General features: G+C 34.6%; 1 protein-coding gene across 4 annotated transcripts in view; it reads right to left on the bottom strand.

The window, feature by feature from the left end:
* Positions 1-873: 873 nt before the first annotated feature.
* Positions 874-22,565, bottom strand: part of LOC135136509 (ecdysone receptor-like) — a 168,774-nt gene continuing 147,082 nt past the window's right edge. For 2 of the 4 annotated variants that reach the window (XM_064065832.1, XM_064065834.1), the window contains 5 exons: positions 12,832-13,259; positions 12,634-12,768; positions 12,421-12,573; positions 12,134-12,356; positions 874-4,317 (listed from right to left, as the gene is read on the bottom strand). In XM_064065832.1, coding sequence (XP_063921902.1) covers positions 4,064-4,317; positions 12,134-12,356; positions 12,421-12,573; positions 12,634-12,768; positions 12,832-13,259 — 1,193 coding nt within the window. In that variant the 3' untranslated portion in view covers positions 874-4,063. Of the gene's footprint in view, positions 4,318-12,133; positions 12,357-12,420; positions 12,574-12,633; positions 13,260-22,565 lie in introns of all 4 variants that reach the window. The other 2 variants (XM_064065831.1, XM_064065833.1) reach the window with 1 other exon arrangement.

Below are 22,565 nucleotides of genomic sequence, written 5' to 3'. Positions count from 1 at the left end.
AAAAGTTGTGGACTTCTAAAGATTTTGACCATGATTTCAGCGGATCCGTATTATAGAAACCGCTGACCTTGAGATTTTTATAAAAACAAAAAAAAAAACACTTCATCTTACACTTTTTCAAATTTATGAGTGTTTTTGGGAAAAAAATTGAGTATGAATTAACAAATCAGTCCTTTCCTATGCGTTGAGGACACAAAATCAACAAAATTTTCTTTTCTTTTAATCGCTGATGTTTGTGCTACTAATCGAATTCGGTCGAAGAATAAACATAAACAGTCGAAGTTACGCATTTACTGAAAAATTGAAATTGTCTATATTTTTCCAGCTAGTTACCTGCTTTAAATATATAAATTAAAAAAAAAAAAAAAAACAATTTCCCGGTGGCCCCCATGCCCTCAATCCGACACTGTAAATATCTACGCGTTAACTAACTACAAGGTTAACGAGCTTTCTTTAGCGTGAAAAGGGTAATATTGAAGAATAAAACGGTGTGTAAACAAATAGTACTTAAACACAAGTTATAAAATTTAATTCTACGGACTTATGAAGATTAACCAGAGTCTCCAGTTTATAAAAAAACGTCACTCACTTCTTAAAAACTGATTTTTCTTTCTGAGCAAGTTCATTGACGAATTATTTAACTTATTCCGAGGTTAATTAGATCATGAACATCGTTATTATAGTCTGAAGGCCTTTTTAATTAAAATTCCCATTATTTAAAATTACAACCTACAAAAAAAAAACAAAGTAGGGGTTCATCAGATCCTTGCATATTCCATATTTCATCGACATTTCCGAGTCGGGATTGGTGTAGATTTTTGTGTTGTCGTCGAAAGGAAGGTGTTAAAATCGGGTAAAAAATAAAACTCAAACTATCTAGTAATTTAATGTTTACTGCACAAAATATATTCATCGAACTGTTCGAACAACACTCGATTTACAGGTCAACTGTGATTTAAGGCATCCACGCTCGAAGCAGTCATGAGAGGAAACGAAAACAACAAATAGTCATCTGTACATTAAATATTAAATATAACTCGTCAATTCAATAGTAATAAAACAGGAGCGGTGGCAGACGACCGGGCACTCGAATCGTCCCAAATCGAATGAAAATGAAAGGTAACTTCAAAATCTTCAAATTCGTTAGCCCACGAATCGAGTGGTCGATCGGCGCCACCGCACGAACATGGCTGTTTCGAGCAAACTACCGTTTTTAATTTTCGGGGTTGCTTCAACCTAACTGACAAAATTGGGCAATTCGTCAGAACGGTTGCCGTTTTAAACGTATAATACTGCCACTCAGTATGCTCAGTATAAAAGTAACACGTATTTTATTAATAGTAATCATCTCGATATACAGTACTTAATTAATGATATATAAAAAAAGTAAATTAGTAAAATTTGTACATATTGCACGTTTCAATAAGTCTAAATATTATATAGTTCACTCGTAGTAGGAATGGACTCTTCTGTGTGCAAGCAGGCACGGTCGAGTTTCTTTGCGTCCTGCTCGGACAAAAGAAGTGAAACAACACAAAAGACGCAACTTATCTCGAAACCTGATTTCAAACCAGTTTATTTACAATTATCATACATACTTAAGTTCTCCTAATTAATGAATCTTCGCTACGAACCGAGAGATGACGGAGTCGTCCAAATTAATCTGCTAGCTAGAATCACACCGGTCCGTGTTCCCATGCTACTTGTCATGTAACAACACACTGAATCAAACAAAATCGAAATACAGTTTAAGCTACAAGACCACGAGCCGCCGCAACGCGAGCGCCACCTTGCGGCGGCGGCGCGAACCGCGCTAGCCGCGGACATGTACACAGTAACGGATCCATGCAGTCGCTACACATTGAATATGAAAAAATCTATCGTAGTTGGAGTGAATGGCAGTCCAAAAAATTTGGCAGTGACTCAACGTTATACATATTAGAAATTACTTGTGCCTGATTTGAATTGATCCGACGACGAAACAAAGACTGCATGGACGCAGACATCGAGTGAGACACCGTACGTGATATCATGATGGATGAGTGAGAGACAGAGCCACTGTTGGCAGTGAGAACTAAGGAGCCAACCGTTAAGTAAGAATATAACGAGAACTTCCTGAAAACTTTGTACCATTAATTTTTTCACTTTTGTACGCTTCGCGGACCTCGACGCACTTTGCCCCTAACGGACTCCAAATACACCACGCTTACACGATCGACACCTCGAGACTTACGAAAATCGCAAAACATTTTGATTTAGAGTTGGCCAAAGTTCCAATAACAAATTTCATTGACGGCTAAATTACAGTAATGTGGCGACTTTCAATCGAATCCAACCCTCTGACGTCAAACCTGATGCCATTAACCTTTCGTGAAAAGCGTCACTGCGTTTTAAATTTTTATAAAAAAAAAGTACGTCTTTGACTATAATTTGAGTCGGTCCTGGTGCGATGAACGACCAATAAACACAATTTAGTATAATTTATGACGAATTAAAGCCTCAGTGTTTATTTATTGACACACTCGAGGAAAATTGATTGGTTCGTGGTAGGTAACACAACTTTGTCCTTGACGAATTTCTAATCATGATAATGAATAAAAATCAATATTGTTTATGATTGACAATCATTGAACCGTAACAACGAATGCTTTATCAAGGCTATTCGTCGCTCCGAACGAATGACGTATCCATTTTGTGTCACCTCGAGCGCGGGAAATTTAAAATAAAATACGTTGTAGATCACCTCAATTGGATATTTTGTGGTTGTCGACGGGGCATTGTCTTGTCCGTAAGAGCCCGGAATAAATGCGATTTATGCGCGCCGGGCTTAAAATAAAATAATAAATATTCCCGGCGATCTGTTTAAGATCGTAAAATCAATAAAAGCGAGCACGTTAAACAAACTTTTTTTAATCCGTCGATGAAGTAGCTCGTATTAATAGAATAAGAGCGGTGGGCGTGTCAGGTTCACGGTCGTTCATGGCACCTGAACGATTTTCGAAAGTGCTTGGGTTTTCGGGTGTCGTCGTCGACGACGAGTAGTATCAACAATTTGGGTGTTGGTTGACTCCCGGCGTGAACAAAAACCGTGTGCTTTGAATATGTGGCAAGGCAATATAGATGTCGCACGCGAAGAAATAACCCGGTGTCCAACAAAAATACATCTGTCTCTTGTGTTTTTTTTTTTTTTATGAAAATATGTATGTTTTCTATCTACACTGATGAAAAATATGTCGTATAATTACGAGCGCATCTAGCAGCAGAGCACGAATGCAGAAACTATACAGTACAGTTTAAAAATGAGTAGGCTACAACTACACATTGAAGAGTTAAACATCAATAGTTTGTAAAGGCAGGATAGTCTGTTGTATAGTGTGGTTATACGTATGTATGACAGATGCCCGGATAAAATGGCACGAGTCCTCGTCGCTGATCACTGTCAGATCCGAATCACTTCACGTTTCACTATTTTGAATTAATAGCGGACGGCTGCTTCTTTGTTATAACGATTTGAAGTAATTCTGCCTCCTTTCGCCGTAGATTGGTGCTTTAGTCGTTAACGCTTCGTTTTACATTTTTAAATTTGAAATAAAATTAAATTGCACTTTTTCAAAATTTCAGATCATTTTCCAGTCGGCCTATACTCTACTGGCATTGTAATTGTCATAATTTGCACCTGCCCTCAGTCGTATGATCCGTATTTCAAGTGAAGGCACCTCTGTTAAGTCAGTCCGGTCCAGTCTTACCAATTAAGTAAGCAAATTGCCAAGATAAAGTGTTTTACAAAAGTCGCAGAGTTTATACAGGCATTTATAAAATCTACATAATAGTTTGATTCATCGAGTAATATTCACTATGTAATTATCTAAATAAATCTATGCTCAGTAATAACATTTTCTCTAGATGCCGTCCAACATTCGTTTAATAATAATAATAATAATAAAAAAATTTACATATTTCACAGCCAACTTTCGGTGGTGAGCCGATCCACTGCCATTATTAAGTCGTATTTATTCGCTTTCCAAACAGCAGCAAACATCCACCTGTCGGTACGTCGCCTCTACTATGTCTTCAGGTCGACGTCCCAGATTTCCGCCAGGAACGGCGGCAGCTTCTTGTTTTTCAGCTTCAGCGAGAAGCACATCTCCGAATTTTGGTTGCCTAAAGTCCGCAACTCGGTCAGCACCGACAGGAGCTTCGCGAATATCGTGGCGGCCTTGTCTTTCGGCCTTCGGTTGTCGACGTACGCCCGCAGAGCCTCCAGGTAGATCTCCTGGATCTTCTCCACCTTCCAACCCTCGATCAGCGCCGGGCGCTCTAAAACAACACAAAGGCGTTACACAAGCGCGTTTTGATGACACCGCGTAATTTTTGTTGTGGTGCGTGGCGTAATTGTTGTTTTTCGCGTTGCGACATGGCAGTTTTACTAGCACTGGTTTTGTTTTTTAAGGACAGGCTGATGCTAAAAGTGCTTCATTGTCAATTCGCGATGGGTTTCAATATTCAAAGGAATAATTAATTCCGAGCATCCGGTCTGCTTTATTTACAATCTCCTGTCAAAGATAAGTTTCTTGTTGATTCTTTTTTATCAGAGGATCGTTATTATGTACAAAGTGATATAAACTGGTATCAAGAGTTCGCCGTTTATTACATATTTACAGTTAGATCGTTAGATTTGCGTTTATTGAAAGTTTATTAACGCCATTTTACTTTAAATACGATGTCGATAAAAGCTTGTGTGATCATTCACACTGAGATTAGCAAAAAAAATTGTGGCTTTGAAAAACTGTACAATTTTTTTAGCTGCAAAATCTTGACAAATTCTGTTAAAATTTCGAAGTACATTTAAGTTCCTACGCCCAAGTTTATGTAAATTTCTGAACTTTTAATAATTGATAGCTCCCGAATTCAATTTTTTTTTTAAACAAAGAAATATTTTAAACAAGTAACAATTCTAATCGTTCTCTCGACGTTTTTATGACCTCTAAAGTACGAAAAAATAAAAGGTTATCTCCATAAATGTTACTTAATTTTTATAAAATAACGTACGAGTTTTTACCTTTGGCATTCAGATTTTTGGAAAAAAAAAATCAAAATTGAATTACATTTAATGATTTTAGATATCTCAATTTTACAATTTTCTAATATTTCGGGTTTACGATATTTCAGTTGTTTGACTTTTCGATTTTCGCATTTCCTGATTTCTGGACTTTTTAATGTTTCGGTTTTTCGACTTCTCAATTTTTCAGGTTTTGATTTTCCAATCTTTCCAATTTTCGATTTTTTGATTTTTCGACTTTTCAATTTTAAAAATTTTTTATTTTTCGATTTCTCGAGCTTTTCATTTTTAGATTTCCCAATTTTCAGATGTTTCAGTTTTACGATTTTTGAATTTTTAGACTTTTCGATTTTCCCTTTTTCCTGATTTTTCGACTTTTCTATTTTTCAGTTTTTCAATTCTTCAATATTTCAGTTTTGGGTTTTTTCAATTTTTGAGCTTTTCGATTTCCCGATTTTCCGATGTTTCAGTTTTACGATTTTTCATTTTTTTTTTCTATTTTTCATTTTCGATCCCTCGATTTTTCGATATTTCAGTTTTCGGTTTTTTCAATTTTTCAACTTTTCGATTTCGTTTTTCGATTTCTCAATTTTTCAATGTCTGAATTTTTCAATTTTTAAAATTTTTGATTTTTCGATGTCTCAATTTTCAGATGTTTCAGTTTTACTATTTTCCACTTTTTTGACTTTTCGGTTTGATTTTCCCATTTCGACATTTTATGTTTTGATTTTTCAATTTTTCAGGTTTTTGATGTTTCAATTCTTCAATTTTTCGATATTTCAGTTTTCGGTTTTTTCAATTTTTCAACTTTTCGATGTCTCGAGTTCTTCATTTTTCGATTTCTCAATTTTCAGATGTTTCAGTTTTACCAATTTCCACTTTTTACGTTTCGGTTTTTCAATTTTTCAGATTTTTGACTTTTCAACTTTTCAATTTCGCAACGTTTCAACCTTTCAATATTTCAATTTTGGATTTTTTCAATTTTTCAACATTTCGGTATCTCAATTTTCTACTTTTTCGATTTTTAAATTTTAAATTTCAATTTTTCAATGTCTGAATTTTTCAATTTTAAAATTTTTTGATTTGTCGATTATTATTCGAGTTTTCTTTTTTTTGAATTTTCGATTTATCGATTTTTCAAGTTTTTGATTTTTCAATTTTTCAGTTTTGGGTATTCTCCAATTTTTTTTGGATTTCTCGATTTTTCAATTTTTCGATGTCTGAATTTTTCAGTTTTTAATTTTTTTATTTTTCGATTTCTCGATTTCTCAGTTCTTGGTATTTCTATTCTTCAATTTTTCGAATTTTTAAATTTTTGATTTTTCAGTTTTTTGATGTTTTGCGTTTGCATTTTTCTTGATTCTATTGCATAATTTGCCGATTTTTTTAATTTTTCGACTTCTGGGTTTTAGATTTTTCGATTTTTCCATTTTTCTATTTATCGAGAATTCGATGTTTCCATTGTTCAATTTCTGTTTTTGAATTTTTAACTTTTGGATTTTGGCGAGTCTCAATTTTCTCAATTTTTTGATTTTGGGGTATTTCGATTCTTAATTTTTCGACTTCTCTTGTTGTTTTGTCATTTCAGTTTTCAATTTTTCGATGTTGCGATTTTTTTGCTTCTTTTTTTTCGATTTGCCAATTTTTCAATTTTTTAAATTTTACGACTTTTCGATTTTTCGTTTTTCGGTATTTCAATTTGACGATTTTTTTATTCTATTTGTTGACATCTCAGATCTTCGATTTAAAAAATTTGTCGGCAATTTTTGGATTTTTAGAGTTCTCAGGTTTTCAATTTCTTCATTTTTCAACATTTAAATTTTTTGGAGTTTTGAGTGCTCGATCTTCCGACTTTTCGAATTTCGATCTTTCGATTTTGGGATGTTTCGATTTCTCAGTTTTTTAATTTTGGGGTGTTTCAATTCTCATTTTTCGATTTCTCGACTTTTCGATGTTTCAGTTTTTCAATTTTTTAATGTTGCGATTTTTGTTGTTCTTCTTTTTTCGACTTTTTCACTTTGATTATACCATTTTTCAATTTTTCGTTATTTCAGTTTCTCGATTTTTCAATATTTTAACTTTGGATTTTTTTATTTTTCAGTTCTTCGATATACCTATTTTTCGATTTTTCGAATTTTTAAATTTTTGATTTTTCGATATTTCGATTTGACGATTTTTTGATTCGATTTCTTGACCTCTCAGTTCTTCAATTTTTAAAATGTGTCGACTTTAAGATTTTTTGATTTGGTGACTTTGCAGATTTTCGATATGTTAATTCTTCAACATTTCAATTTTGGGAATTTTTCATTTTCTGGATTCTTCAATTTTTCAATTTTTTGATGTTTTGAGTGCTCGATCTTCCGATTTTTCGAATTTCAATTTTTCGACTTCTCGATTTCTCGACCTTTCCGATGTTTTAGTTTTTCAATTTTTTTAATGTTACGATTTTTTAAATTTTGGGCTTTTTTGATCTAATTTTTTTGGTTTTTCTATTTCTCGATTCTTCAATTTTTCGATATTTTAATTTTTTAAATTTTAGTTTTTTCGAGTTTTCAATTCTTCGATAGGTACTTCATTTTTCAAATTTTTAAATTTTTGATTCTACATTTTTCTATATTTCAATTTGACGATTTTTTGATTCGAAATCTTGACATATTTCAGTTTTTCGAATTTTAAAATTTGTCGACTTTTCGATTCTTAGATTTCTCGATTTCTTAATTTTTTTACATTTCAATTTTGGGAATTTTTCAATTTTTGGATTCTTCAATTTTTCGACTTCTCGAGTTCTCGACCTTTTCGATGTTTTAGTTTTTCAATTTTTTAATGTTACGATTTTTTAAATTTTGGACTTTTTTGATCTAATTTTTTTGGTTTTTCTATTTCTCGATTCTTCAATTTTTCGATATTTTAATTTTTTAAATTTTAGTTTTTTCGAGTTTTCAATTCTTCGATAGGTACTTCATTTTTCAAATTTTTACATTTTTGATTCTACATTTTTCTATATTTCAATTTGACGATTTTTTTATTCGAATTCTTGACATTTCAGTTTTTCGATTTTTAAAATTTGTCTACTTTTGGATTCTTAGATTTCTCGATTTCTTAATTTTTTTTACACTTCAATTTTGGGAATTTTTCAATTTCTGGATTCTTCAATTTTTTGATGTTTTTTTCGAATTTCGATTTTGCGACTTCTCGATTTCTCAACCTTTTCGATGTTTTGGTTTTTCAATTTTTTAATGTTACGATTTTTTAAATTTTGGATTTTTTGATCTAATTTTTTTGGTTTTTCTATTTCTCGATTCTTCAATTCTTCGATAGATACTTCATTTTTCAAATTTTTAAATTTTTGATTCTACATTTTTGTATATTTCAATTTAACGATTTTTTGATTCGAATTCTTGACATTTCAGTTTTTCGATTTTTAAAATTTGTCGACTTTTGGATTCTTAGATATCTCGATTTCTTATTTTTTTTACACTTCAATTTTGGGAATTTTTCAATTTCTGGATTCTTCAATTTTTCGATATTTTAATTTTTCAATTTTTTGATGTTTTTTTCGAATTTCGATATTTCGACTTCTCGATTTCGCGAACTTTTCCATGTTTTAGTTTTTCAATTTTTTAATGTTACGATTTTTTAAATTTTGGATTTTTTGATCTAATTTTTTTGGTTTTTCTATTTCTCGATTCTTCAATTTTTCGATATTTTAATTTTTTAAATTTTAGTTTTTTAGAGTTTTCAATTCTTCGATAGATACTTCATTTTTCAAATTTATAAATTTTTGATTCTACATTTTTGTATATTTCAGTTTGACGATTTTTGATTCGAATTCTTGACATTTCAGTTTTTCGATTTTTAAAATTTGTCGACTTTTCGATTCTTAGATTTCTCGATTTCTTATTTTTTTTACACTTCAATTTTGGGAATTTTTCAATTTCTGGATTCTTCAATTTTTCGATATTTTAATTTTTCAATTTTTTGATGTTTTTTTCGAATTTCGATTTTTCGATTTCTCGACCTTTTCGATGTTTTAGTTTTTCAATTTTTTAATTTTACGATTTTTTAAATTTTGGATTTTTTGATCTAATTTTTTTGGTTTTTCTATTTCTCGATTCTTCAATTTTTCGATTTTCTAATTTTTTAAATTTTAGTTTTTTCGAGTTTTCAATTCTTCGATAGATACTTCATGTTTCAAATTTTTAAATTTTTGATTCTACATTTTTCTATATTTCAATTTGACGATTTTTTAATTCAAATTCTTGACATTTCAGTTTTTCGATTTTTAAAATTTGTCGACTTTTCGATTCTTAGATTTCTCTATTTCTTAATTTTTTTACACTTCGATTTTGGGAATTTTTCAATTTTTTGATGTTTTGAGTGCTCGATCTTCCGACTTTTCGAATTTCAATTTTTCGAATTTGTAAGTTTCAGATTTTTAATGTTTCGATTTCTGAATCTTTCGATTTTTGGACTTATTTATCCTGAATTCGATGTTTTTATTGCTCAATTTTTCTGTTTTTGAATTTTTAACTTTTCGATTCTCGCTTTTTCGACTTCTCGATTTCTTTCGATTGTTCAATTTTTCGATTTTTCAATTTCTCGATTCTTCAATTTTACAATATTTAAATTTTTCAATTTTCCGACGTTGAGATTTTTTTATTTTTCCTTTTTTTGAATTTTTCACTTTTCCATTATTTCATTTTTCAATTTTTCGATTTCCCAATTTTTCGTCATATCAGTTTCTCAATTTTTTACATTTTAGATTTTTCGATTTTTCAGTTCTTCGATACTTCTGTTTGCCAATTTTTAAATTTTTGGTTCTACATTTTTCTATATTTCAATTTGACGATTTTTAAAATTTGTCGACTTTTCGATTCTTAGATTTCTGGATTTCTTAATTTTTTTACACTTCAATTTTGAGAATTTTTCAATTTTTTTATGTTTTGAGTGATCGATCTTCCGAGTTTTCGAATTTCAATTTTTCGAATTTTTAAGTTTCAGATTTTTCAGATTTTTAATGTTTCGATTTCTGAATCTTTCGATTTTTGGACTTATTTATCCAGAATTCGATGTTTTTATTGCTCAATTTTTCTGTTTTTGAATTTTTAACTTTTCGATTCTCGCTTTTTCGACTTCTCGATTTCTTTCGATTGTTCAATTTCTCGATTCTTCAATTTTACAATATTTAATTTTTTTGAATTTTCCACTTTTCCATTACTTCATACATTACATTTTGGGAATTTTTCAATTTCTGGATTCTTCAATTTTTCGATATTTTAATTTTTCAATTTTTTGATGTTTTTTTCGAATTTCGATTTTTCGACTTCTCGATTTCTCGACCTTTTCGATGTTTTGGTTTTTCAATTTTTTAATGTTATGATTTTTTAAATTTTGGACTTTTTTGATCTAATTTTTTTGGTTTTTCTATTTCTCGATTCTTCAATTTTTCCATTTTTTAATTTTTTAAATTTTACTTTTTTCGAGTTTTCAATTCTTCGATAGGTACTTCATTTTTCAAATTTTTAAATTTTTGATTCTACATTTTTCTATATTTCAATTTGACGATTTTTTTATTCGAATTCTTGACATTTCAGGTTTTCGATTTTTAAAATTTGTCGACTTTTCGATTCTTAGATTTCTCGATTTCTTAATTTTTTTACACTTCAATTTTGGGAATTTTTCAATTTCTGGATTCTTCAATTTTTCGATATTTTAATTTTTCAATTTTTTGATGCTTTTTTCGAATTTCGATTTTTCGACTTCTCGATTTCTCGACCTTTTCGATGTTTTAGTTTTTCAATTTTTTAATGTTACGATTTTTTAAATTTTGGATTTTTTGATCTAATTTTTTTGGTTTTTCTATTTCTCGATTCTTCAATTCTTCGATAGATCCTTCATTTTTCAAATTTTTAAATTTTTGATTCTACATTTTTCTATATTTCAATTTGACGATTTTTTGATTCGAATTCTTGACATTTCAGTTTTTCGATTTTTAAAATTCGTCGACTTTTCGATTCTTAGATTTCTCGATTTCTTAATTTTTTTACACTTCAATTTTGGGAATTTTTCAATTTTTGGATGTTTTGAGTGCTCAATCTTCCGACTTTCAATTTTCGAATTTTTAAGTTTCAGATTATTCAGTTTTTTAATGTTTCGATTTTTGAATCTTTCGATTTTTGGACTTATTTATCCAGAATTCGATGTTTTTATTGCTCCATTTTTCTGTTTTTGAATTTTTAACTTTTCGATTCTCGCTTTTTCGACTTCTCGATTTCTTTCGATCGTTCAATTTTTCGATTTTTCAATTTCTCGATTCTTCCTTTTTACAATATTTAAATTTTCCACTTTTCCATCATTTCATTTTTCAATTTTTCGATTTTTCAGTTCTTCGATAGTTCTGTTTTCCAATTTTTCAAATTTTTCATTTTTCGATATTTCAATTTGACGATTTTTTTTTTATTCGATTTCTTATTTTGTCAAATTTCAATTTTGGTAATTTTTTAATTTTTTGATGTTTTGAATACTCGATATTTCGACTTTTTGATTTTTCTGTTCCTGTCGAGATTACCTTGGACCAATTTTTTCATCCTGTGATATCTCTCCAGACGTCTGGCGGTTTAAAAAAAATTAAGTTTACTTTTGAATCTTATCATTTTCCAAAAACCTTGAATTTCCAAGACGTCTCCATTTCATACTAATCTGTACAGCAGTTTTATAGCTCCCAAAACATCCATTTCTTCTGGACCTCCCGATTTTTAGCACTTTTTGATGTTCTAACAAAGAGATTTAGGTCTAAAATACCATAGAAATATTTACCAAGTGCAGAATTTCAAAGACCAATAAGAACGTCAAAATTTGAGTGAAATGACAGAAATTCTCACAGACCCTCTTGAGAATTAGCCCGTTATTAACCCCCCATCCAGCCCTAACTCGGCACAATAAATTCCCCACTAGTAGAACTCGAATTACCGGTAAGCGGAATAACGCAATTATGCAAATAGCCACCGATTGATTTTCCTTCAAGTAACTAGGCCAGTTCCACTCGCAAAAAATCGCCGCCAACCCGGTTCTTACCTGAGAAAATGACGATAGCTGTCAACAACGCGTACTCCGCATTATCCACCTTCATCGAAAACATAGTTCTGCAAAAATGCAAGAGATCTTCAATGGTTTCCCCCATGCCGGCCAAATTGTAGCTTTGTCTGGAGTAGGGCTGGTTGTTGACGAACAGGATCGAATCCGTCTCCACATCGTAACGGCGCGCCATCCTGAACATCATGACTTCGCTGGAACATGCCTGCAAACAACGGAAAAGTCGGGTAAAAATTTGGAAAAATCGTGTCTTCGGGTGATGATCTCACCTTCAAGAGAGCAATTTGGTCTTCCCTGAGGAGTTTATCGAAGCCTGGTAGCCTCTTCGCAAACTCCACTATCAGCTGCACCGTCAAGATGGTGATTTCGGTGATATGCCTAAACCGAATGTCGCTCTGATCTTCGCCTTCGATCGGCTGGTTCTGTAACCAAGAAAGTTGTTATTAGTAAAGAGCGAAATATGTGGTGATCAGTCAACTTACAATGATCCTCTTGACATCCTCGTCGGAGGGGTGTTCGTATTCATTTTGGAAGTACACCAGCCGGTGTATGAGCTCTTCTTGCTCCGGCGAGATGCCTTTGTTTCCGTTACACAATGTCTTTGGCGAATCAGACAACTGCGAACCGAAGAAATCACATTGGAGAAATTGAAGATCTCTTGCCGATCGACAATTACTTACTTCTGGTTCGACTTTGACGATGTCCGGCGAGCCGTTCGTCGTGCTGTTCGGCTTGTCCTTCTCCTTCTGCGCCTTTTTCTCTTTCCTCTTGACGGCGCACTGCACTTCCGGCACCACACATTCGGGCCTCATCCCGACGCTGAGGCACTTTTTCAACCGGCACTCCTGGCACTTTCGCCGCATGTACATGTCTATCTCGCAGTTGTTGCCGTACTTGCATTGGTAAACCGCGTTCTTCGTTATGCTGCGTCTGAAGAAGCCCTTGCATCCTTCGCACGTGAGGGCGTTGTAGTGGTAGCCCGAGGCGCGGTCGCCGCACACGAGGCACAGTTCCTCCTGCTGACGGGGCGTGGGGCCCTTTTTCTTCTTCGAGTCGCAGCTGTCGGCGCTGTAACCGTTGAGGCTGCTGGGGGAGAGGTCCTCGCGGCCTTCGACAGAAAACACACATTAGGCATGGGTTTTATTTGTGTGCCGGATGGAGCGGCAGCTCGCCGACGCGTGATTTTAATTAAAATCATCTTGTGCTGAATCATCGCTTTGACGGTCTACGTGATTTGTGCAAATTACTAAAAGAAGACACTCAAGGACAGCGGAGGTGCGAACTGGTTAGACCTGAATTTTGGCTACCGCTGGAGGATGTTTTCACTTTTCGAAAACGGTTTCATATTCAATGACGTTTCGTACAAAAATCGTTATACAAAAGCGGAAACCCGAATGAAAAATTCATGACCCCCAAAAATACGTTTGCGCTACACCTGGTCCACGTAAAGTACCTAGTAAAAAACGCTACCCTCTGAATAATATTTACTCATGAATTTATCACAACCATCTATGCATAAACAACGTAAAAATGCCATTGTTCTTTGGTTGTTGCGTGTCACCAATAATTTGGACAGCTGGATACTATGTAATTTCATGCTGCTACCTGAACTGACAACCCGACAAAATCCATCACTTGTCCTTGGATTTTTAGAGACAGCGCTTCATCATAAATAACATCAAACATCGACTTAATAACCAAATAGTGTAGCGTTTAGCGTGGTCGTCATACAAAGATGTAATTGATAAACGCTGAATCAAGACTCGGATTTATTAAACGGAGTGACATTGAAAGAAATTGACTTACGTAGAGCTCGAAAATCTTGTTTAATTTGCGTGTTTTGTCGGTCCACGCTTGAAAATACTTTTTCGGCTGATCTTGAACTTGAACACCAGGGGCGGCCGAGACGCGAAAAATTAAGACTAACATTTTACTTTATTTAGGAGTATTTATATAAAATTTCGAATGGTGGTGATGTCATGTCTTTGAGTGATGTCTGGTCTTTGAAGTAATTGGAGACGTTTCTGTGTTGTTTTTGAAGCAGTTCGCGGACCGCTTCAAAAACAAGACATAAAGGGACCCCAAGATTCTTTTAAACTACTTCAAAAACAAAACACAAAAGCGCCCCAAGATTCTTTCAAACTACTTCAAAAACAAAACTCACGTAAGCCTCCGCAGATTCTTTCAATCTTGGGGACCCCTTGTGTCTGATTTTTGAAGTAGTTAGAATTTCGAGGACTCCTCGTGTTTGTTTATGAAGTGGTTTAAAAGAATCCCGAAGACCCCATGTATTCACATTGTTTTCGAAGTAATTTGAGAAAATCTCGGGAACTCCTAATTTTATTTTTGAAGTAATTTGAAAGAATCTCGGGGACATTTTGTCTTGTTTTTAAAAGTACTTCTTCGATTTTCAAAATTTGTCGACTTTTCGATTTCTTCACTTTTCAACATCTCATTTTTGGGAATTCCTGGATTCTTCAATTTTTCGATAGTTTAATTTTTCAATTTCTTGCTGTTTTGAGTGCTCGATCTTCCGACTTTTCGATGTTTCAGTTTTTCAATTTTTCAATGTTTCGATTTTTTAAATTTTGGATTTTTTGATCTCCTCATTTTTTGGTTTTTCAAATTCTCGATTTTTCAATTCTTAGATACTTCTGTTCTACATTTTTCTGTATTTCAGTTTGATGATTTTTTGATTCGATTTCTTGACATCTCGGTTCTTCGATTTTTAAAATTTGTCGCCTTTTCGATTTCTAGATTTCTCGATTTTTCAAGTTTCCGATTTCTTAATTTTTCAACATTTCAATTTTGGGAAATTTTCAATTTTTAGATATTTTAAATTTTTCACTTCTTTCCATTTTTTCTAGGATTTAGATTTTTCGATTTTTCTATTTATCGAGTTTCCATTGATCAACTTCTGTTTTTGAATTTTTAACTTTTCGATTTTGGGGTGTTTCGGTTCCTCAATTTTTTGATTTTGGGGTGTTCCAATTCTCAATTTTTCGACTTCTCGATGTTTCAATTTATCGATTTTTTAAATGTTATATTTTTGATTTTCGAGATTCTTTCAAATTATTTCAAATTACTTCAAAAACAAAACTCACATGAGGCTCCCGAGATTCTTTCAATCTTGGGGACCCCTTGTTTTTATTTTTGAAGTAGTTTGAAAGAATCTCGGGGACCACTTGTGTTTTGTTTTTGAACAAGTTTGAAAAAATCCCGGGAACCACTTAAGTCTGGTTTTTGAAGTAGTTAGAATTTCGAGGACTCCTTGTGCTTGTTTATGAAGTAGTTTAAAAAAATCCCAGAGACTCTATGTGAATCTTGTTTTCGAAGTAATTTGAAAGAATCTCGAGAACCCCTTCTGATTTTGTTTTTGAAATAGCTTGAAAAATCTCGAGGATCCCATGTGTTCTATTTTTGAAGTAATTTGAAAGAATCTCGGGGACATTTTTTCTTGTTTTTAAAAGTATTTCTTCGATTTTTAAAACTTGTCGACTTTTCGATTTCTTCATTTTTGGGAATTCCTGGATTCCTCAATTTTTCGATAGTTTAATTTTTCAATTTCTTGCTGTTTTGAGTGCTCGATCTTCCGACTTTTCGAATTTGGATTTTTCGATTTCCCAATTTTTTGATTTTGGGTAGTTTCGACTCTCTTTTTTCGACTTCTCGATGTTTAAGTTTTTCAATTTTTCAAAGTTTCGATTCTTCAATTCTTCGATACTTCTGTTCTACATTTTTCTATATTTCAGTTTGATGATTTTTTGATTCGATTTCTTGACATTTCAGTTTTTCGATTTTTAAAATTTGTCGCCTTTTTGATTTCTAGATTTCTCGATTTTTCAAGTTTTCGATTTCTTAATTTTTCAACATTTCAATTTTGGGAATTTTTCAATTTTTAGATATTTTAATTTTTTAAATTTTAGATTTTTCAGTTCTTTCCAATTTTTTCTAGGATTCAGATTTTTCGATTTTTCTGTTTATCGAGGATTCGATGTTTCCATTGCTCAATTTCTCGGTTTTCAAATTTTTAGCTTTTCGATTTTGGGGTTTTTCGGTTTTTCAATTTTTTGATTTTAGGGTGTTTCAATTCTCAATTTTCGACTTCTCGATTTCTTGATGTTTTGATTTCTCGATGTTTCAGTTTATCGATTTTTTAAATGTTATATATATTTTTGATTTCCGAGATTCTTTCAAATTATTTCAAATTACTTCAAAAACAAAACCCACATGAGTCTCCCGAGATTCTTTCAATCTTAGGGCCCCTTGGGCTTTATTTTTGAAGCAGTTTGAAAGAATCTCGGGGACCGCTTGTGTCTGATTTTTGAAGTAGTTTGAAAGAATTTCGGGGACTACTTGTGTTTTGTTTTTGAAATAGCTTGAAAAATCTCGAGGGTCCCTTGTGTTTGATTTTTGAAGTAATTTGAAAAATGGCGGGATTCCTTGTGTTTTGCTTTTGAAGTAGTTTCAAAGAATTCGGGGATCTTGTTTCTGAAGTAATTTGAAACAATCTTGGGATCCCTTTCTGTTTTGTTTTTGAAGTACATAGTTTCAAAGAATCTCAGGGATTCTTTGTCATGTTTTTGAAGTAATTTGGAGAGAAAAAAAGTATATAAAACTTGAACCGAAAATTTCACATTTTTCTAAAATAAGAGTTGGTGTATCACAGGGGTCAGGTTTGAGGTCGTTATGATTCATGAATGAATGACATATGTAAATAATCCGGCCAAAAAGTGTTTTTAAAAATCTGGTAAATATTGCCACAAAACATGGTGGTAGCAACTTTGTTAAGATTTTCAGAAAATTTTTCAAATAATTTTGGACTTATTTGACGAAAAACCTCGCCTGCTGCTCTATTTTCTAGATCATACTGCTCAGATCTTAAGTATTAAAAAAAAAATAGCTTTGAATTCACCCTCTTTTAACTTAAAATATTTCGCAGGAACCCTGGTCGTCAAATTTAGCATATATCTCATATTCAGCGAAAAATGGTGGAACTCGATCTCAAATATGCAGATATCAATCCTATTCAAATTAACGAATCTTGAGTCCCTCTGTGTTTTGTTTTTGATGTACTTTGAAAGAATCTTGGGGTTCCTTTGTGTTTTGTTTTTGAAGTGGTTTGAAAGAATCTCGAGAGCCTCCTGTGGTTTTTGTTTTGAAGTAATTTTTAAAGAATCTCGGGGACCCCTTGTGTTTTGTTTTCAAGTAATTTGAAAGAATCTCGGAGACCCCCTTGTCTTTTGTTTTTGAAGTAGTTTGAAGAATCTGGGGGGCCTCTTATGAATTTTGTTTTTGAAGTAGTTTGAAATAATCTCGGGGACCCCTTGTGGGTTTTATGTCTGCAGTAATTTAAAAGAATCTTGAGGCCCCTTTTGTGTTTTAGTTTTGAAGTAGTTTGAAGGAATCTTGGAGACCCCTTGTGGGTATTGTTTCTGAAGTAATTTGGAAGAATTCCGGGGACTCCTTTTGTTCTGTTTTTGAAGTAGTTGAAAGAATTTCGGGGATTCCTTGTGTTTTGTTTTTGAAGTAGTTTGAAAGAACCTCGAGGACCCCTTGTGGGTCTTATGTCTGCAGTAATTTGAAAAAATCTTGAGGTCCCTTTTGTGTTTGAAGTAGTTTGAAGGAATCTCGGGGACCCCTTATAGGTCTTATGTCTGCAGTAGTTTGAAAGAATCTTGAGGTCCCTTTTGTGTTCTGTTTTTGAAGTAATTTGAAAGAATCTTGGGGATTCTCTGTAGATCTTGTTTCTGAAGTAACTTAAGAGAATCTCGGGGGTCTCCTCTGGGTTTTGTTTTTGAAGTAACTTGAAAGAATCTCGGGGACTCCTCTTGTTTTGCTTTTGAAGTAGTTTGAAAGAATCTCGGGGACTCCTATCTGCAGTAATCTGAAAAAATCTTGAGGTCCCTTTTGTGTTTTGTGTTTGAAGTAGTTTGAAGGAATCTCGGGGACCCCTTGTGGGTATTGTTTCTGAAGTAATTTGGAAGAATCTCGGGGACTCCTTTTGTTCTGTTTTTGAAGTAGTTGAAAGAATCTCAGGGATCTCTTGTGTTTTGTTTTTGAAGTAGTTTGCAAGAATCTCGAGAACCCCTTGTGGGTGTCATGTCTGCAGTAATTTGAAAAAATCTTGAGGTCCCTTTTGGGTTTTGTTTTTGAAGTAGTTTGAAGGAATCTCGGGGGCCACTTATGTCTAGTTTTTGAAGTAGTTGGAATTTCATTTCGAGGACTCCTTGTGTTTTGTTTTTGAAGTAGTTTGAAAGAACCTTGAGGACCCCTTGTAGGTCTTATGTCTGCGGTAATTTGAAAAAATCTTGAGGTCCCTTTTGTGGGTATTGTTTCTGAAGTAATTTGGAAGAATTTCAGGGACTCCGATTGGTTTGTTGTTGAAGTAGTTTCAAAGAGTCTTGAGCTCCCTTTTGCGTTTTGGTTTTGAAGTAGTTTGAAGGAATCTCGGGGGCCCCTTATGGGTCTTATGTCTGCAGTAATTTGAAAAAGTCTTGAGGTCCCTTTTGTGTTTTGTTTCTGAAGTAATTTGAAATATTCTCGGGGACTCCTTTTGTTTTGTTTTTGAAGTAGTTGAAAGAATCTCAAGGGCTCCTTTTGTTTTGTTTTTGAAGTAGTTGAAAGAATCTCAGGGACTCCGTTTGGTTTGTTGTTGAAGTAGTTTCAAAGAATTTCGTGGACCCCTTGTGGATCTTATGTCTGCAGTAATTTGAAAGAATCTTGAGGTCCCTTTTGTGTTTTGTCCCCAAGACCTCTTGTGGGTATTGTTTCTGAAGTAATTTGGAAGAATCTCGGGGACTCCTTCTGTTTTGTTTTTGAAGTAACTTGAAAGAATCTCGGGAACCCTTTGTGGGTCTTATGTCTGCAGTAATTTGAAAGAATCTTGAGGTCACTTTTGTGTTTTGTTTTTGAAGTAGTTTGAAGGAATCTCGGGGACCCCTTGTGGGTATTGTTTCTGAAGTAATTTGGAAGAATCTCGGGGACTCCTTTTGTTCTGTTTTTGAAGTAGTTGAAAGAATCTCGGGGAGTTCTTGTGTTTTGTTTTTGAAGTAATTTGCAAGAACCTCGAGAACCCCTTGTGGGTCTCATGTCTCCAGTAATTTGAAAAAATCTTGAGGTCCCTTTTGTGTTTTGTTTTTGAAGTAGTTTGAAGGAACCTCGGGGACCCTCTGTAGATCTTGTTTCTGAAGTAACTTAAGAGAATCTCGGGGGTCTCCTTTGGGTTTTGTTTTTGAAGTAACTTGAAAGAATCTCGGGGACCCTTTGTGGGTCTTATGTCTGCAGTAATTTGAAAGAATCTTGAGGTCGCTTTTGTGTTTTGTTTTTGAAGTAGTTTGAAGGAATCTCGGGGACTCCTTGTGGATATTGTTTCTGAAGTAATTTGAAAGAATCTCGGGGTCTCTTTGTGTTTTGTTTTTCAAGTAGTTTGAAAGAATCTCGCCTCTGACGCCTAAAAGGCCCAAATTTTACTTAACCTAAAAATATATAAAACTTGGCGCTCTGGTCTACCACGGCTACTGAAGCTTCTGGAAAATCCCGATTCCCGTCAATACAAATCGATAATCCGATAATTCCAGATTTTTCTAAAATAAGAGTTGGTGTATCACAGGGGTCAGGTTTGAAGTGGTTATAATTCATGATTTATGTAAATGATCCATCAAAAAAGTGTTTTTTTGGATTTATTTGATGAGATCACGCTGCTCAGAACTTCACTGTTTAACTTAAAATATTTAGCAGGAACCCTAGTCCTCAAATTTAGCATACATGTCATATTCAACGAAAAATGGTGGAACTCGATCTCAAATATGCGGACATCAAAGAACTCATGTGAATGCGGCAGCAAGATGTTATTTCTGAGATTCGTCCCCCAAAATCGCCAAAATCAAACGAAATAAAAAGGTCACAATAATATTTTATTCAATATCCACGACCGCGCCATCTAGATCGTACTGTAAGACTACTTTTCTTGTAGATCGGTAAAACAGGGATTTACTTGATTTAGATGAGCAAGAAGGAGCATTAGAGGAAATCAAATTACAATGTTACGCTGGAACTAATAAAACCTTGACCGGTGGCTTTTGTGTTGCAGATATGACAGAAGTTCATAGTCAACATCAGACTTTAACCTTGTCGGTCATGGGCTCAGTATTTTTCTTTTAACTTGGTACTAGTCGTACCCAAAGCCTAGGTTTATTGAAGATAATAAATATGTGGCGTACCGCAGGGCCGCGTTCTGCAGCACTAATTCTTCCCGACTTATGTCAACGACCTAACAAAAAGTGCTTGCATGCACTCTGCGTTCAAATCTCGTCCTCGGCCGGTGCATTTCTAAAGAAACACAACAAATGCGGCCAATATTCAACAACCTGTGCTTATTCTTCAATAAAGCCGTGCAAGTTCTCCTAAAATAACTTTCAATTACGTCGATCACTCTCCTTGTGCTACTAATTATACGCATACGTAGCTGGCCTGTAATCGGGCGTCCAGCCTGTTGGCCAACTTCTGCCACAACAACAATAACAAGACAAGCCGATTCCGCACATGTTTCCTTCCACACAATAAGATTCCTCAGCGTTCCACAATAATAAACCAATTCGAATTGCGACTTATCCTTTGAAAAACTGACTTTCTGATGCGAATCGCGTCATCTGTCGAGTCGTTTGTGTAGAAATCAACGACCCACGGTTGTTGTGAACGTGGCTTAAGACGTGATCACGAAACGTGTAGAAGTTTCGCAACGAGTCAAGGCCGCTCAGTGCCTCCGGTCATCCTGCAAACATTGTATCCCCTCTATAGCCTGCAGTTAAGGCCAACAACACATTGATCTACATACACAGTGATGGCGATATTGTGTCGCACGAGCCGAATTTTTTTCGCGCAGAGGGACTCATTAAAGGCTTTTCTTTTCAGGCCGAGGCGCAGCCGAGTCAGGTGGTTGTTAACCGCGAGCTTGTGATCAATCACGCTGGTGACGAGGAGTAGGACGTACGAATTCGCCGCTTCGCGCTGTTTATGTCGTCGACGTCTTAGGCCAAGGAACGTCCTTCTGTTATTCCGCGAAACTCAAACGAGTTGGTGACCGGAATGCTTAATTTACTACTACAATGGTCGGGCGATTGCCGGGTCACTGGAAAAGCGACGGATCGACGAAAAAATTGCGCAAAAAAGGGACGGATTTAATGCAGGTAGAGGACGCGACTTCCGGGTAATCTGGAAGCTTGCTGCGGAGTCGTGTGAAGAAGGAATAATATAAGTAGCGTGGAAGACTACTAGTATTCATACCATTTTCGAAAAAGCTGGATTTGTTTTATTGGAAACCTCGCCTGCGGCTCGGTCTTGAACTCTGCACGAGCCGCAGGCGAGCGTCCAAGAAATAGACCATTATGTAATCAATCGCAGTCATTTTTATTTATGTGCAGTAAACCTCGCCTACAACCTGTGGCACAGTTCCGAGCCGCAGGCGAGAGTATAAAAAGTAGTACATAATGCAACGATCTCGCTCATTCGTGTAGTTATGTCAGTAAACCTCGCCTGCGGCTCGGTTTCATCCTACACTCGCTTAACATTTTAAACCTACATTTAGCAACACAACCGATCTTTGGATTTAATGTAAATCTGTTTTCTCTGAATTTGGTTGACGTAAGCAACAAATTAACATAGGTGGACCCTATTTCGTGGGTGGACTGAATTTGACGGATTCGAATATAATAGCACACCAACTTTTCGCACTAAATGCAAACAATTTTTTCCGAGTTAATTTATTTGTGGTTGCTATGACAAGCTCCCGCACTAATGTAATATTAGCTTATGACTCAACTGATCTTTCAATGTCAGAACAAATGCGTATGATGCGATATTTGATTTGTTTAGGTCGTTGACACGAATCGAAAAAAACAAAGGTCCGAAAAAAACCCTGTCCTACACCCGACACTAATAAGTGTGAATTTTAAAGCAAACACGACACATAATCTAACAGTGTCCGACAACTTCAAGTCTTTGGCACAAAATGAGGCCCCAGATATTGGGACTCCTCGATACTGAGTCCCAATTTTCCCCTGACCATCTCGTCGACCTTGGCCGTCCCAAAACCCATCCGTGTCTCCGCGGTACTGACACACATCCACCGGAATCGATCACATCTTCACCGGTGAAAGTCCGGGCGAATTTCCACGGTGGGAAACGCGGCACGTATGCGACTCTCATTTTCTCGTGGCATTTCAAATGGATACAGCAATGACCGTGACACGGCTTCACCCATCGACCAGATGACGCGATTGCGTCATGTCGGTGATGGGCTGCGTGAAAACCCAGATGGGGCGGCATGCACTGGATTCGCGGCGCAACGAAGAACAATCCGGAGTGTGATTTAGAAACTTTAATTACACTCGAATTACATCAGTGGCCTTCAACC

This window comes from Zophobas morio, unplaced genomic scaffold (genome assembly GCF_036711695.1).
Source record: "Zophobas morio isolate AGI-343-1 ecotype UQ-CSIRO unplaced genomic scaffold, CSIRO_AGI_Zmor_V1 ptg000026l, whole genome shotgun sequence".
Classification (NCBI taxonomy): domain Eukaryota; kingdom Metazoa; phylum Arthropoda; class Insecta; order Coleoptera; family Tenebrionidae; genus Zophobas; species Zophobas morio.
The sequence above is the reverse complement of the archived record's forward strand: the minus strand, read 5'-3'. Positions and strand labels throughout refer to the sequence as shown.